Genomic DNA, 17,394 nt, shown 5'->3' with positions numbered 1-17,394 from the left:
ACACTTGACCCTCATAACAAGATTGCGATATGGATGATGAATCTTGTCTTCCGTTATCAACAAGACAATCAAACCCACCATTTGGTTGTATAAAAAACTATTGGAAAGATTTACATGATACTGTTATTGCTCATATATTGTTGGCTGGCTCCATAGTATCACAAAATCATTGCGTAAGAATTCTGCCTCTACTCGAGTCACATTGAAGCCTCTTTGATTTTCTGCTCAGTCCGAGCTAAGCTCGGCACAAAAGAAATGGAACATTTCATCTTCACTAGTAAAAAAATGGAACTACTCAAATGTATTTTTTTTGTATAGATACATGAAGGTGTGAACGACACTAGAACGAGAGGGAGAAAATAAAAAAAGCACGTAGAAAACGAGGCTGGGAGAAACGAAAAACATTTCCAACTGTCCGAGCCCTTCTCGCCCGGTTAGTTTGGACCCTGACCTCCCCCTACCCCCTCCCGCGCTTTTCTCTCTCTGCCCTTCTCTCCCTCCGCGCACAGCCACACCACTCCCCCTCCCCCCCCCCCCCCCCCTCTTTCTCTCTCTCCTTCTTGACCCCTATCTCTCTCCTCGCCCCCTTCTCTCCCGCCCGATCGACCCAAGAACTGCCGATTTCGCCGGTTCTTGGCTCGATCTCTCCTCGTTAGCTCGTGGAGATCACCTCCTGTTTGGCCATAAAGATTCCAGATCCCCACCTGTTTCCTGGTTCGATCTCTCAGACCGATTCGATTTTACCACGCACAACAAGGAAGCATTCCTTTCATATCTGGGCCCGAGCGATTGGATCGTCCCATGCTCCACTGCGACGCGGATATCCTGAATAACAAAAATATTTCCCATCCAGATTCCATCGGATTGTATCATAATTGGTGAAAGGTGTGACGTTAAGACATAATTTTGGTCGGAAATTCTTCGACATGGGGAGGGTGAAGCTCAAGATCAAGAAGCTGGAGAACACCAGCGGGCGGCAGGTGACATATTCTAAGCGGCGGTCAGGGATTCTCAAGAAGGCCAAAGAGTTATCCATTCTCTGTGATATCGATCTCATTCTTCTCATGTTTTCCCCCAGTGGAAGGCCTACCATATGCGTCGGCGACAAAAGGTAATGGTTTTGGTTCATCTGAGTTGATTCATTCAGATTTAGGTCAACAAGCCCATAATATGACTATAGAGATGGACATTTAATTTTCTCCTAAAACAAATACGCTTAGCTTTTTTATGAAATTGTTGTAATTTTGCCATTGAATTGATCAATTTCTTGGCTGATTAATTAATTGAAACAAGGGAATTGATTTTTCAATGCATTTGACCAATTCTGAAATTTACCCGTATGGTCCTATGTTCCGACTGAAGCACCATTCAATTTACAGTTTTTATGTCATTGTGCTTCTTTCATTTTTGCAATAGTAGTTCTATGCTTTTTCTTTTGGGTGAAATCGTAGAATTACAAAACAATGCTTTAGCCATATATCTGTCATGTTTTCAGATATGGGGTGCTAATGATATTTAGGACGGCAGAGTTAAATCAGAATTGCATGTTTACCTGATATACTATTCAATTTGCAGCCCCATAGACGAAGTCATTGCAAAGTATGCACAACAAACTCCTCAGGAAAGGGCTAAAAGGTATTTGAGTTACATACATTTTCTGTTTACCTGCTGAACCAATTATACTAACATATAAGCTGAAATTCATTCTTTCTGTTTAACAGGAAGCTGGAGAGCTTAGAAGTATGTTATGCCAACAGATAGAGTTATTTATCAAGGCATTTTTCCTTAGCAGATTAAGTTTGAGAATGAGCTGACTAATCTGCTTTTGTTCCCAAAAGGCACTAAAGAAGACATTCAAGAAGCTAGACCATGATGTCAACATTCAGGACTTCTTAGGCTCCGGGTAATTTTGCTAGTATTTATTTTGGATATCAAGAGAGCAGCATGATTGAAGAAATGTATAACTCCAACGAAATTTCTCACTATGTAGTTCTTTTCAATCTATTGCAGGGGTCAGACGGTCGAGGTACATCTTCAACATATAGCACAGCTAGGGCGATGAGCACTTCATGGAATTTCTTCTTTCTGGTTTTCGGTATCTAATGCTCGTTGGTTCAATTGTTTCACAGGAATTATCTAGTCATCTTGGCGCATTGCAATGTCAAATGGCAGATGTTCAAAAGCGTCTCAGGTAGTTAATTAGCACCAATTCACTTAAGCAGCTCGACAAATTTGCTGCTTTATTGATTGATTCAATGTAATAAGTAGAGACATATACGCTCTTTACCTAAAAAAAGAGGCATATCTGTTGAAATCTTTCCATTCAGTGCCGTCTAAAGTAATGTTTTCATGGCACGTGATCTTCACTTCATAAGGGGCCTTTGAAAAAAAATGCATTTATGGTAGAGTTAATTGTAGCTCTTTACACAAACTTGAAGGGAAACCATGAAAATTGAGGAGCATAACTGTTCGGCATTTTTTTTTTCTTCAGTTATTGGAGCGATCCCGAGAAGGTTGAGAATATAGACCATATAAGAGCGATGGAGCAATCTCTCAAAGAATCTCTTAATCGCATCGGCATTCATAAGGTAGAGATATCCCTAAACCTTCTTATTAACTCCAGCCGATCTTAATGCGTGCTGCACACTGTTCAGCATAACGGGCTAGCTGTTCAATATCCGAAGTATAAATTCTGTTAAATTTTGTATTGTCACTCAGAATCCGATCTCATGTTGTACCCTGTTGGATATGCTTAGGAGAACTTTGCAAAGCAGCATCTGATGGGCCTACAGTGCGCTGCTGCTCAGGTAATAGTTTTCACCTTCACAAATTCAGAACTTTTGGTTTCAGGTTCAGATATCTGATCGAGATGTTGGCCCTTGCTATTTAATTTCAGTTCCAGAACGAGATGCAGCTACCTCTGGGGCTAACCGGTGACCCGAACCCTTCGTCGTGGTTCCACAGCGGTGGCGGCAGCGATGGACAGCCGCCCATGATGTTACCTGAAGACCCCAGCTTGCTCCATCAGAGGTGAGTATCGGGACTGAGCTCAGGGGTGGTTGGTCAGGAGTAGCATTTATGTGAAGAAGAAACATAATCGTCCACGACTCACGCACTCCACCACGCAGGGACATCGGGTGCTCGACGAGCACGTCGCTGCAGAGCTACCCGGGCTACTTCAGCATGAGCAAGCAGTCGACGGACACCGCCGGGGGCGAGCAGCAGCACCAGCAGGCGGCGGCGGTACATCAGCACCAGCACCAGCACCAGCAGCCGGAGTTCAGCCAGGGCGACTGCCTGACGTCACTGCATCTCGGCGCGCAGTTCCCGTACCAGTCCGCCTTCGACCACGCCAGCCTCCTCAACGACAGGCTCTTCAGGCCGGACATGGAGCTGCACGTCGACAACGCGGCGGCCTCGGCCATGGACTTCGTCGGCGGCCACTATGAAATGCCGAGGCCCGGCGACGAGGCCAGCTTCCAGAACTGGGCATCGGCGGCATGCGGCGCCACCATGTACGATCACCAGCAGCAGCCGCCATCTGCCCAAGTGAGTAATATACTCATGCATAGCAAAAATCTTGATTATTTTGTCCATTAAGTATCTTGATGATCTCAGAAAATATTCCATGAATAAATGACGAACGAGCATTTCTTCCCAATATCCGCGAAATGATTGTGTTTTTCCTTTCTGAGAAAAATATGTTCTTCAGCTTTTGATCTGGTCTTCTTTTCAGCTTATTGTTCAGAACATGACTGAATCCCTGACCGTCAGCTCCCTGCAGCAGCAACTCTGATAGTAGCTTCGTTCGACCACGACACCGCCGTACATCAGCAGCTCATGATTTGATGATTCTTTAGCCAACGAACCGAAGCCTAAAGGCCTTACCATCGCTGCTAAAAAGAATCCTTCTCAGTCAGTTTGTTATTCCGTAGGAATGAAACAAGGTGTATAGGGGAAAATTGAATTTGTCAGTGTAAAGCATATACTGACCATAGCCGATTCAACTTGTAAAATATAAATGGATTCTTAACTCTAATGTAAACTATGCTGCATTTTTGCCATGAAAAAGGTTGGGCAGCTAACATCCTCCAAGCACGAGCAATATTGTATTACCTCCGTCCAGTTCTCAAAATGTTGACGTCCTGAACATTGACAGGGTCTCCAAAACACAGCATTTGTTTGTACTACAATATATACTAGATGCATAATTTTAAAACAATCTATGTTCCAAAATATATGACTTTCTGTAAAGCATGTAGTTAAACTTCTCTACCTTCGAATTATTTTTTGGCACACGTTAGGCGCCGGTCGACCGGCTGAAATTTCAGCCGGTCGCCTGCCAGACGTGCATAAGCGTCATGCGGGCCGTGCGATTCCTGGGCGCCGTCCTCATCTTGAACTGCTTTGCGGTAAAAAAAAAGGGGGAGGAACCCCCCCCCCCCCCCCCCCCACCTCGTCGAACTGCCGCATGGGCTCACACGTGCTCCTCGCTGCCACACTTCCGGGCTCGTGCGCTCCTCACTGCACTTTAGGCCCCGACGTGTGCCGCCGTTTAAGCATTGAATCTGGTTTGTAGCACTTTGTCGCCCTTGCCGTGCTACCACCATGCTGTCGGCGAGCTCGTTGCCCCCATGTCGCCTCGGTCATAGCACGCGCCGTCGAACTCATGGCACACGTTCACCACGGTCTCCGAGCGTACACCATGGCTTGTCCCCGTCGTGCTCCAGTAAACACTGGACGCAGCAAAAATTGCTCACCGACCGTAGCACTAAAGGACTTTGGCCATTGTAGCTCTGGTGGGTCGTGTCGGCCGCAGCAAAAAGATAAATGCTTGCAACTCTGAACAATGATAGTTCCAGCAAAACTGGCTACTGGTTCCGGCAAAAAAAAAGCTGGCAGCTAGAGGTCGTCGATTCTGGTTCCAACATTTTGTCGCACGGTTCCAGCATTCTTGTTGCCATGTTCCAGCGCACGGTCGTCACGGTTGCAACATCACCCCTCGCCCCCTCCCAGCCAACGGTCACCATGGTTGTAGGAAAAAACGCCAATGGTTCCAGCTCGCGGTCACAACGGTCGCAGCAAAAACTTCAATGGTTTCAGCTTGCGGTCATCACGGTCGCAGCAAAAACGCTGCTAATTCCAGCACATGGTCACCACGGTAGCAGCAAAATATGATGCTGGTTCCAGCATGTGGTCACCATATCCAGTACGGGTGGTTGCCGGTTGCATCATCATTTATCGCCGTCCCCAGCAGCAGGCAGGTGGCGGTCGTAGCACCCCCGTCCGCCTGCCCACGGTGGCAGCTTTGCCGGTCCGCGGTTGCAACTCCTGCCAACCACGGTTGCAGCCTTGCAGCCACCATTGCACGCTGGCCCAGCTATCAGTAGGGGGCGTCAATGGCTGTGGGACAGAGAGAGGGGAGAGGCGCGGCCGCGTGGACGTCAACTTGGACAGTGAGGGCGTGGTGTGGCAACCGTTCGCAGGAAGGAGGAAGACTGGATTGAGAGATGCAGCGGGAGGAGATAAGGATGCAGCAAGCGGTGCGTGGGCCACTAGCACGTATTTTCCCACGCGAAGTGACGAGGCGACCTGCCGAATTTTTGGCTCATTGGCCGATAGGAATCATTAGGCTTACTAGCAAAAAGCCCGTGTGATTGCAACGGGTACAAATAAATAAATATGTGGTTAGAAACCTAAAATAATTTACAACTCAAACGATTTTGTATGTAGCGAAACACATACTTTTATTTGAGCGAAACAATATTGAAACTTTGAAAGTACTCAAAAATATTAAGGGTCATTCTTGAAGGAAAAAAATATATTCCTGCACAAATTTCTTGATGAAAAATTTGTAACACAACACCCTTGCTTTGCTACCGGCCGCCGCCTCCATCAACCCACACATCTTACTCCTGCTAGCAATGGCACTGGACATGGCGAGGGTGAACTCTTGTGACATTCTCAAGGGTTATATGATTGGCATTGCTAGTGGAAGGTTATCTAAATGGCTTAAAATGATTATTCTAACCTGAAAAAAGCAAGATAGACATATTACAATGTACTCCCTCCGTTCCCAAATATAAGTCTTTCTAGAGATTTCAACAAGTGACTACATACGGAGCAAAAAGAGTGAATCTACACTCTAATATATGTCTACGTACATTCGTATGTTGTAGTTCATTTGAAATGTCTAAAAAGACTTATATTTAGGAACGGAGGAAGTAGTAATTTAATATGTCCCCGCGCCTGCAGAATCTAATATACAATAAGCAATGCCTTTTTTTGACCTCCTCCTTCTGTACAGAAGATCGTTCCCCAGATTGTTACTGTTGCACCATAGTCAAGAAGCTAGACTACTTCGCTCATAAGGACCAAGGTGATTCGATTCGCGATCGTCATGCCAATCGTCCGTGAGTAATGCTTTTGTGGTGTGTTCGATGTCAGGTTATCTGTTGCAATGTGCACTGAAGCAGTGGCAGGACCAGTATCTTGGTTCATCTCAGAATCACCCTCCTGAGACAGATGGGCTGACACTGGCCCACACACCAGTTCTCTCCACTATCTACCACTTCGAAGGGTAATTCCAAATTTATCAGCAATTTCAGAAGCACCAAAACTACCAGAATGTGAACTCTATGGTACGAGTAAAGCAGAGCTGGTGAGTCATGATTTAGCCCCTTTCTCCGAACTCCAACTCCTAATTGACAGTGACACGTTGCTTGAAATGTAGAATAACAATTTCCAGTCCTTCTCAGATAAGTTAAGAAGGCAGACAACAGTTGTAGCCAATACAAGGTTTACAAAGTATTAATGCGAACATGTAGGTTCATAGGATTGTAGGAATGTGAAGACATATCAAACTAAAAAACAATTACGAGCAACAGATTCATACTCTGAGCCATGACAAACGGATTTTTAAGTGATTGTTTAGTAACCTGAGAAATGACAAGCAATGAGCATGTGAATATCAAGACTACCCCCCTAGATTTGATTGTCTGTGTACTCTCCTAGAGGTTCAAGGTTGTTCCTCACAGTTCAATCGAACATTGATGATGGTCAATCTAGATCTCAGATCGTACAACCCAATGGTGCCAATGTTGACGATGTCTACTATTATCTAACCGACAGTAGGACACATGATACGGAAAAGGGCATGCATGAGAGTTGATTTACCACTACCTATTCTACCAAAAATACCCGTCTGCATACCTTGGAGTGTATCTCACCTCCATCATTATTAAAAAATTAATGACATGAGCTACTTAGAAATATTCTACTATTGATCTGGCAAAGCACTGAATCAAAAAATTCTTTTGCCCATGAGTTTAGATTTCTAACAATTTACTCGCAAGTGCAAAAAAGTGCAGCTTCTTTGGAACATGTCAAAACAAAAATGTAAATATGTAACATAAGTAGGCAAGAGGGAATAGAGATGATGGTATTTACATGGAGGTTATGGAGCTTAATTTCTCCCTCTGAGGGCCAGTTATGAGATAACTAATCTTCAGTCATTGAAAGAGAGGCCTCTGTTATGCTTTTTGCTGGGAAGATTTGCCCCGAAGTAAGAAGGCAGTGAGATTAAAAGTTGAGAACATAACTTACCCCAGAGTTTAATCCATGTTTTGAAATCATTCATCTATCTATTTACAACCGCAGTCATAAACAATACAACCACTGCATTGGCATTACCAGATGACAGAGCAGAGTAGAGCTAGCAGCAACTAAGAGTCTGAAGCCCTCTACCCTTTGCATCCATGGCTGACCCATCTTATCAATCGTAAGAGATCCACATGTACAAACAATGTAGTGGTTGTACAAGTGCTCAACTCAGATGCCATTCTTTGTGAAGGGAATATGTAATACCAGTAGTACCTTTCTTGTCAACTCAGTGGTCATGGTCGCAACGCAGTCCACCGGCAACAGGGCAGAGGTGAAGGCCATGACGGCCCTCGTCGGCAAGGACCTAGCCGGCTCCCAGCTCGCCACCGTCAAGGTCCACCACAGTAGCGAGCTCTCCTCTATGATGCACCCAAGAAAGGGGTGGATCCGGATTGAGCACACACAAACACACACACACACACACACACACAGAAAGGGGAGGATCGGGAGGCACTCGTGTGGGGAAGGGAGGGTCTGACTCGAGGGAGTAGGCTGGCCAATGGAGAGCGGCTGCGGCAAAGGAGGAAAGAGAGGACTTGGGGGAGGTGTGGCGCAGGCGTCGAGTGTCGCTGGTGGTGGAAAGCCGAGGGGTGGTGGCACTTCGGGTAGGGGTGCGAGGGTGATGGGGTAGGCGATGGCGGCGCGCGGAGGAGGCGTTGGGGCCGGCGGCGTGGCGTGGAGGAGTCAGGGCTGGCGGTGCGCCGCGCCGTAGCAGGGGGTAGTGGCACGCCGGAGGAGGAGATGGGAGGTAAGGTCGTGGGTCGTCCGGGTGGTTTTTTTCTTTTTCTCTCGCACATACCGATTCGGATTGACTTGGTCACTTGGACTGTGGGTTGATTTCAGAAAACACCAAGGGATTTTCTACAAAATTAATGATTAATGATGGACGGGCAGAAACACTAATGACTTTATTAGTAGGTATATATATATATATATATATATATATATATATATATATATATATATATATATATATATATACGTGACGTGTATGAATTTCTTCCCATGTTGCACCTTTATAGCTTTTCAAAATAGAGTAAGGTACAGAAAAACCGAAATTGGCAATCTATATCTATATCTATACCTACTAATAAAAGAAATATGTATTCTTAGTCCATTTTGCCATTTTATAGAATATCCTCTACTATTTCTGACATTAAACCCGTAGTACATATCAACTGTTTTTTAAAATACTCATATCTTCTAAACTGTAACTCGAAATTTAACATGTTATACATGGAATTTGATTAGAAAAATATCTAGAATCTAAATATGATGTTATTTGACCTGTTAAATTTAAAAAAATACTATCTAGGCTGCAATGTTAATCAACAATGTATTTTTTTTGTCTTTTTTCATATCGATACCGATTCAGATTGGGGATGAACACCTCAGCAAAATCAGGATTTGGACATTACATTGAAGATAAATTTGCTAGAGACACTCAATAAATAAGGACATGCATGACAAGAAATAAAAGAAGGACCCAATAAAGATGGGGTGTCCGCTATAAAATAAATAAAAAAGAAAATGCAGAGGAGATCCGATAAAGATGAGATGTTGTGCTATTCTACTATATGTAAGAAGAAAAAAGAGGACATGCATGAAAAAAAGTAAAAGGAGGCATGCATGACAAAAAATAAAGTAAAAGACAAGTTTGATAAGATATAAATAGTGATGAAATAAGAACCAATACGTATGACATGTGTGGCAAGAAATAGTGATGAAATAGGGGCGCAAGTACTTGCGTCCACAGAGACCATAGAAAAATGTTCTTTTCCAGACAAAAAAATATCTCTTTTTATGATTAAAAAATCTTGTATCTCTTTAACAACTCTTCATGTATTTAAGAAATATGCATGTGAAAAAAGTGTTCAAGAGTTACCCTAAATGGGTGATTGTTAAATCGAAAACTGCCATTGATGCACACATGTCTCCGTAGTGTGCTAATATGTCATCATTTGTTTTTATTGTTTTTCTTTACTCACCCATAACAACATCCTATTCCGAACATGACATGAATAAATGCATGATCATTTGCTTGTTTCTTTGTACAGATTAAATCTACATGCAAGCTGTGTTGAATTAGAACACATGTAGAATAGGTTAAGACCATCTTTGTTTTGGCCGTAACTACAAATTCTCAGATTATAGACCATTTTTTTTAAATTAGGAGCGTGTGATTTTTTTTCTCCCGGGCCTTTTTGCTAGTACATAATTAAGAAAACTCAAGATATACATATTACTCGTATCCTTTAAAGGATGCTGGCTAGAGCTTTTTAAATTAAGAGCTTGTGATATTTTTTTCTTCGGTTAAAATGCACTGATCTCTAGTAGGAGTATATAATTAAGAAAACTCAGGCTATACATATTACTCGTATCCTTTAAAGGATGCTCGCTAGATCACTCTCGCCCAACCGCTCGCGCTCCATAGTATTATAGACTACTTCCCACTTTCCGAAAAGGAACAGTTTTTCCGAAAACCCTAACGCTCTAGCGACTAGGGTTTGGCGGCCTTGACGGCGCCCGCAGATCGATTCAGCGGGGCGCACCGGACTTCCGCCGGAGGATGGCGACACCCTCTGGAAGCGGCAGCGGGGCGGCGGCGGAGACGCTGTCGTCGAGGTCTGCTAGGGCACACTTGGAGGAGCAACTAGGAAAGCTTGACATCACGAAAGAAGAGGCGACGCCCTTGGTGCTAGATGATCGAGTTGAAGGGGCGCCAGAGAGGTGGATGGTGGCAGGGAAGATCCCACACCGCAATATTCTTCACATCAGCACCATCTCGAATGCTCTCCGACCTGCATGGGGTAACTCTAAGGGTCAGGTCTTCCGCTTAGTGGGAGAAAACACGTTTGTTGCGGAGTTTGCGACACAACGAGATAGAGATCGTGTATGGGACGGATCCCCATGGCACATCAGCAAGAACGCGGTCATACTTTCTGAATTTGACGACTGCATGTGCCCGTCGGAGCTCCAGTTCGACAAGTTGAAGGTCTGGGCCCGTGTAGTTTATCTCCCGTTCAATCTGCGTGACGAATCATGGTGCAAAGCGATAGCAAAGCAGATTGATAAGGGGGCAAGTTCAATCCACTTCGATCACGCAGGAGGCTACCTTCGTGCTCGCGTCACTCTGGACGTTGCCAAACCACTGCGATGATGGATTCTGATCAATTCTGCAAGGAGAGGTTCTATAGATCCGTATTATATTCAGTATGAAAATATACCTCACTTTTGCTTCTCATGTGGTCGTTTGGGCCACTCCGATGTGCTCTGCCCGACTCCTAGTACGAGAGATGAGAATGGCGATTTGTCATTTTGTAAAGGCTTGCGGCCACCAAAAGAGAAAAGGAGAGCTGCCTCGTCTGAGGGATCCTCGAAGCCTCAACAGGCCAAATCGAGCAGGAACGACACCAAGAATTCTAACACTGCAGCTGAAGCAGGTGTCGAGGTGAACTCCCCTGTGAAACATAAAACAGCTCCAAAACGTAAGGGAGGACCCCAAAACCAAGTCTACCGCAGAATTGAAGTTCCACTCTTGACAAATCAGGCAGCAAATGATGTTGGTGAGGGGGAGAACGTAGCTACGGATGCTCCCAGGGATGGAGAAGGCTCTGAGGATGATGGTACAGTGAGAGAACCAAAGAAGAAGAAACCCACGCCTACCAATTCTGAAACCTTGGCAGAGGCTGCTAGACAACCCTGCCCATCCCAATGATATGCTTAAGTTGGAACTGCCGGGGGCTTGGGAACCCCGAGGCAGTTCGAGAGCTTCGCAATGTTGTGAAGCAAGAAGGACCCGCTCTGGCTTTTGTTATGGAAACAAAGATCAGAGGGAAACGTGTGAAGAGACTTCAGCAGACCTTAGGGTTTGTTGGTTGCTTTGCTGTTGATAGCGTTGGATTAAGTGGAGGCCTGATACGTCTCCAAGGTATCTATAATTTTTGATTGTTCCATGCTATTATATTATCCGTTTTGGATGTTTAATGGGCTTTAATATACCTTTTTATATTATTTTTGGGACTAACCTATTAACCGAAGGCCCAGTGCAAATTGCAGTTTTTTTGCCTATTTCAGTGTTTCGCAGAAAAGGAATATCAAACGGAATCCAAACGGAATGAAACCTTCGCGAGGATCGTTTTTGTAGCAAACGCAATCCAGGAGACTTGGAGTGGACGTCAAGGAAGCAGTGAGGAAGCCACGAGGCAGGAGGACGCGCCCCCACCCTCGTGGGCCCCTTGCAGCTCCACCGACCTACTTCTTTCGCCCATATATACTCTTATACCCTGAAAACATCCAGGGGAGCCACAAAACACTTTTTCCACCGCCGCAACCTTCTGTACCCGTGAGATCCCATCTTGGGGCCTTTTCCAGCACTCCGCCGGAGGGGGAATCGATCACGGAGGGCCTCTACGTCAACACCATGGCCACTCCGATGATGTGTGTGTAGTTTACGACAGACCTTCGAGTCCATAGTTATTAGCTAGATGGCTTCTTCTCTCTCTTTGGATCTCAATACAAAGTTCTCCTCGATTCTCTTGGAGATCTATTCGATGTAATACTTTTTGCGGTGTGTTTGTCGAGATCCGATGAATTGTGGGTTTATGATCAAGATTATCTATGAACAATATTTGATTCTTCTCTGAATTCTTATATCCATGATTTGATATCTTTGCAAGTCTCTTTGAATTATCAGTTTGGTTTGGCCTACTAGATTGATCTTTCTTGCAATGGGAGAAGTGCTTAGCTTTGGGTTCAATCTTGCAGTGTCCTTTCTCAGTGACAGCAGGGGCAGCAAGGCATGTATTGTATTGTTGCCATCGAGGATAAAAAGATGGGGTTTATACCATATTGCTTGAGTTTATCCCTCTACATCATGTCATCTTGCCTAATGCGTTACTCTGTTCTTATGAACTTAATACTCTAGATGCATGCTGGATAGCGGTCGATGCGTGGAGTAATAGTAGTAGATGCAGAATCGTTTCGGTCTACTTGACACGGACGTGATGCCTATGTTCATGATCATGCCTAGATATTCTCATAACTATGCGCTTTTCTATCAATTGCTCGATAGTAATTTGTTCACCCACCGTAAAATATGCTATCTTGAGAGAAGCCACTAGTGAAACCTATGGCCCCCAGGTCTATTTTCCATCATATTAATCTCCCGTCAACTAGCTATTTCTGTCACCGTTTATTTTGCAATCTTTACTTTTCAATCTATACAACAAAAATACCAAAAATATTTATCTTATTATCTTTATCAGATCTCACTTTTGCAAGTGGCCGTGAAGGGATTGACAATCCCTTTATCGCATTGGTTGCAAGGTTCTTAATTGTTTATGCAGGTATTAGGGATTTGCGTGTAGTCTCCTACTGGATTGATACCTTGGTTCTCAAAAACTGAGGGAAATACTTACGCTACTTTGCTGCATCACCCTTTCCTCTTCAAGGGAAAACCAACGCATGCTCAAGAGGTAGCAAGGCCTGGGTCTCTTCTGGTCCAAAGATGTCATAGTAGAACTCAAGAATTACGGTTTGGCCCACATTAATGTTGTGGTGCGTGATGCATCGGATGTTTCGGTGAGTTGGAGATTTACTGGATTTTATGGAGCGCCACGAGCTGAAAACAGACACCATAGTTGGCGGTTCCTCCGTACCCTATATAATCTTCCGCATGCAGATTGGCTGTGCATGGGTGATTTTAACGAAACCCTTGATGGGGACGAGCACTTCAGTCGGACGGCGAGACCGGAATGGCAAATGAGAGCATTTCGTGAAGTCACTGATGAATGTGCGCTGCAGGATTTAGGTTGGTCCGGCGTCCCCTACACATGGGATAACCGGCAATCTGGTGATGCCAATGTTAAAGTGTTGGGGATCGTTGCAGAAATTAAAAATAATTCCATGCATCACCAAGATCAATCTATGGAGAGACTAGCAACGAGAGAGAGGGGAGTGCATCTTCATACCCTTGAAGATCGCGATGCGGAAGCGTTACAAGAACGTGGATGAAGGAGTCGTACTCGCAGCGATTCAGGTCACGGTTGATTCCGATCTAAGCGCCGAACAACGGTGCCTCCGCGTTCAACACACGTACAGCCCGGGGACGTCTCCTCCTTCTTGATCCAGCAAGGGGAGAGTAGAAGTTGAGGGAGAGCTCCGGCAGCACGACGGCGTGGTGGTGGAGCTTGCAGTTCTCCGGCAGGGCTTCGCCAAGCACTACTACTACTACTACGGAGGTGTTGGGGAGGGAGAGGGTTGCGCCAGCGGAAGGGCTGCGGCTCCCATGCGCCTCCCCACTATATATAGGGGTGGAGGGGGCTGGTTTCTTACCCTCCAAGTCCATTGGGGCGTTGGCAAAGGTGGGGCAACGAAATCCCATCATTTCCCTTCCCCACCGATTGTTATCCCCCTTTTTTAGGGATCTTGATCTTATCCCTTCGGGATATGATCTTATTCCTTCTAAGGGGGGATCTTGGTGCGCCTTGACTAGGGGTGTGGGGCCTTTCCCCCACTACCCACGTTCATGTGGCTCCCCCCATGCAGGTGGGCCCCACTCCGGAACCTTCTAGAACCTTCCCGGTACAATACCGAAAAATCCCGAACATTTTTCGGTGGCCAAAATAGGACTTCCCATATATAAATCTTTACCTCCGGACCATTCCGGAACTCCTCGTGATGTCCGGGATCTCATCCGGGACTCCGAAAAACATTCAGTAACTGCACACTAATTCCCATAACAACTCTAGCGTCACCGAACCTTAAGTGTGTAGACCCTACGGGTTCGGGAATCATGCAGATATGACCGAGACAGCTCTCTGGCCAATAACCAACAGCGGGATCTGGATACCCATGTTGGCTCCCACATGTTCCACGATGATCTCATCGGATGAACCATGATGTCGGGGATTCAATCAATCGTGTATACAATTCCCTTTGCCAATCGGTACGTTACTTGCCCGAGATTCGATCATCGGTATCCCAATACCTCGTTCAATCTTGATACCGGCAAGTCACTTTACTCGTTTCGTAATGCATAATCCCGCGACTAACTACTTAGTCACATTGAGCTCATTATGATGATGCATTGCCGAGTGGGCCCAGAGATACCTCTCCGTCATACGGAGTGGCAAATCCCAGTCTCGTTTCGTGCCAACCCAACAGACACTTTAGGAGATACCTGTAGTGCACCTTTATAGCCACCCAGTTACGTTGTGACATTTGGTACACCCAAAGCATTCCTACGGTATCCGGGAGTTGCACAATCTCATGGTCTAAGGAAATGATACTTGACATTAGAAAAGCTTCTAGCAAATGAACTACACGATCTTGTGCTATGCTTAGGATTGGGTCTTGTCCATCACATCATTCTCCTAATGATGTGATCCCGTTATCAATGACATCTAATGTCCATGGTCAGGAAACCATAACCATCTATTGATCAACGAGCTAGTCAACTAGAGGCTCACTAGGGACATGTTGTGGTCTATGTATTCACACATGTATTACGGTTTCCAGTTAATACAATTATAGCATGAACAATAGACAATTATCATGAACAAGGAAATACAATAATAACCATTTTATTATTGCCTCTAGGGAATATTTCCAATAGTCTCCCACTTGCACTAGAGTCAATAATCTAGTTCACATCACTATGTGATTGTAATGGATCCAACACCGATGGGGTTTGATCATATCTCGCTTGTGAGAGAGGTTATTAGTCAACGGGTCTGAACCTTTCAGATCCGTGTGTGCTTTACAAATCTCTATGTCATCTTGTAGATGCAGCTACCATGCGGTACTTGAAGCTATTCCAAATATCTGCTCTACTATATGAATCCGGTTTACTACTCAGAGTCATCCGGATTAGTGTCAAAGTTTGCATCGACGTAACCCTTTACGACGAACTCTTTTACCACCTTCATAATCGAGAAAATTCCTTAGTCCACTAGTTACTAAGGATAAGTTTGACCGCTGTCATGTGATCCATTCCTGGATCACTCTTGTACCCCTTGATTGACTCATGGCAAGGCACAGTTCAGGTGCGGTACATAGCATAGCATACTGTAGAGCCTACGTCTAAAGCATAGGGGACGACCTTCGTTCTTTCTCTCTCTTCTGCCGTGGTCAGATCTTGAGTCTTACTCAATGCTCACACCTTATAACACAGCCAAAAACTCCTTCTTTGCTGATCTATTTGAACTCCTTCAAAATCTTGTCATGGTACGTATTCATTTGAAAGTACTATTAAGCGTTTTTGATCTATCCTTATAGATCTTGATGCTCAATGTTCAAGTAGCTTAATCCAGGTTTCCCATTGAAAAACACTTTTCAAATAACCCTATATGCTTTCCAGAAATTCTACATCATTTCTGATCAAGAATATGTCAACAACATATACTCATCAGAAATTCTATAGTGCTCCCACTCACTTCTTTGGAAATACAAGTTTCTCATAAACTTTGTATAAACCCAAAATCTTTGATCATTTCATCAAAGCGTATATTCCAACTCCGAGATGCTTACTCCAGTCCTTAGAAGGATTGCTGGAGCTTTGCATACTTGTTAGCATCTTTTAGGATTGACAAAAACCTTATGGTTGTATCACATACAATCTTTCCTCAAGAAAATTGTCGAGGAAACAATGTTTTGACATCCTATCTGCAAGATTTCATAAATAATGCAGTAACTGCTAATACAATTCCAACAGACTCTTAGCATCACTACGAGTGAGAAAGTCTCACCGTAGTCAACTCCTTGAACTTGTCGGAAAACATCTTAACGACAAGTCGAGCTTTCTTAATGGTGATACTTACCATCATTGTCCGTCTTCCTTTTAAAATCCATTTGTACCTAATAGCCTTACGACCATCAAGTAGTTCTTCCAAAGTCTATACTTTGTTTTCACACATGGATCCTCTCGGATTTTATGGCCTCGAGCCATTTGTCGAAATCCGGGCCCACCATCGCTTCTCCATAGCTCATAGGTTCATTGTTGTCTAGCAACATGACCTCCAAGACAGGATTACGTACCACTCTGAAATAGTACGCATCCTTGTCGACCTACGGGGTTTGGTAGTGACTTGATCCGAAGTTTCATGATCACTATCATCAGCTTCCACTTCAATTGGTGTAGGCGCTACAGGAACAACTTCCTGTGCCCTGCTACACACTGGTTGAAGTGACGGTTCAATAACCTCATCAAGTCTCCACCATCCTCCCACCCAATTCTTTCGAGAGAAACTTTTTCTCGAGAAAGGACCCGTTTCTAGAAACAATCACTTTTGCTTCCGAATCCGAAATAGGAGGTATACCCAACTGTTTTGGGTGTCCTATGAAGATGCATTTATCCGCTTTGGGTTCGAGCTTATCAGGCTAAACCTTTTTCACATAAGCGTCGCAGCCCCAAACTTTTAAGAAATGACAACTTAGGTTTCTCTAAACCATAGTTCATACGGTGTCATCTCAACGGAATTACGTGGTGCCCTATTTAAAGTGAATGCGGTTGTCTCTAATGCCTAACCCATAAACGGTAGTGGTAATTCGGTAAGAGACATCATGGTATGCACCACATCCAATAGGGTGCAGCTATGATGTTCGGACACACCATCACACTATGGTGTTCCAGGCGGCATTAGTTGTGAAACACTTTCCACAATGTCTTAATTGTGTACCAAACACGTAACTCAGATATTCATCTCTATGATCATATCATAGACTTTTTAT

The 17,394-nt window shown here is 44.5% G+C and overlaps 1 protein-coding gene and 1 long non-coding RNA gene across 2 annotated transcripts; one reads left to right on the top strand and one right to left on the bottom strand.

Moving 5' to 3' along the window:
• Positions 1 to 541: 541 nt before the first annotated feature.
• LOC109778277 (agamous-like MADS-box protein AGL30) lies at positions 542 to 4,442 on the top strand. Its single transcript, XM_045227608.2, has 11 exons — positions 542 to 1,111; positions 1,576 to 1,635; positions 1,722 to 1,740; positions 1,839 to 1,903; positions 2,011 to 2,026; positions 2,130 to 2,191; positions 2,492 to 2,588; positions 2,757 to 2,807; positions 2,897 to 3,030; positions 3,129 to 3,549; positions 3,737 to 4,442. The coding sequence occupies exons 1-11, from the start codon at positions 927 to 929 to the stop codon at positions 3,794 to 3,796; spliced, it is 1,170 nt and encodes a 389-aa protein (XP_045083543.1). The 5' UTR covers positions 542 to 926; the 3' UTR covers positions 3,797 to 4,442.
• On the bottom strand, positions 2,305 to 8,548 carry LOC141021245 (uncharacterized). The gene is made up of 2 exons (XR_012181571.1): positions 7,876 to 8,548; positions 2,305 to 3,893 (listed from the first exon to the last, which is right to left on the bottom strand). It is a non-coding gene; the product is annotated as an uncharacterized lncRNA (long non-coding RNA).
• Positions 8,549 to 17,394: the final 8,846 nt, after the last annotated feature.

This window comes from Aegilops tauschii, chromosome 4 (assembly GCF_002575655.3).
Source record: "Aegilops tauschii subsp. strangulata cultivar AL8/78 chromosome 4, Aet v6.0, whole genome shotgun sequence".
Lineage (NCBI taxonomy): Eukaryota > Viridiplantae > Streptophyta > Magnoliopsida > Poales > Poaceae > Aegilops > Aegilops tauschii.
The sequence above is the reverse complement of the archived record's forward strand: the minus strand, read 5'-3'. Positions and strand labels throughout refer to the sequence as shown.

What these genes read in the sequence shown, in the direction of transcription:
- LOC109778277 (XM_045227608.2), top strand. Translation starts at nt 927, where the DNA reads ATGGGGAGGGTGAAGCTCAAGATCAAGAAGCTGGAGAACACCAGCGGG. An exon ending in GATGTTCAAAAGCGTCTCAG is followed by an intron (nt 2,192 to 2,491) that starts GTAGTTAATTAG and finishes TTTTTTCTTCAG; the next exon opens with TTATTGGAGCGATCCCGAGA. An exon ending in AGCAGCCGCCATCTGCCCAA is followed by an intron (nt 3,550 to 3,736) that starts GTGAGTAATATA and finishes TCTTCTTTTCAG; the next exon opens with CTTATTGTTCAGAACATGAC.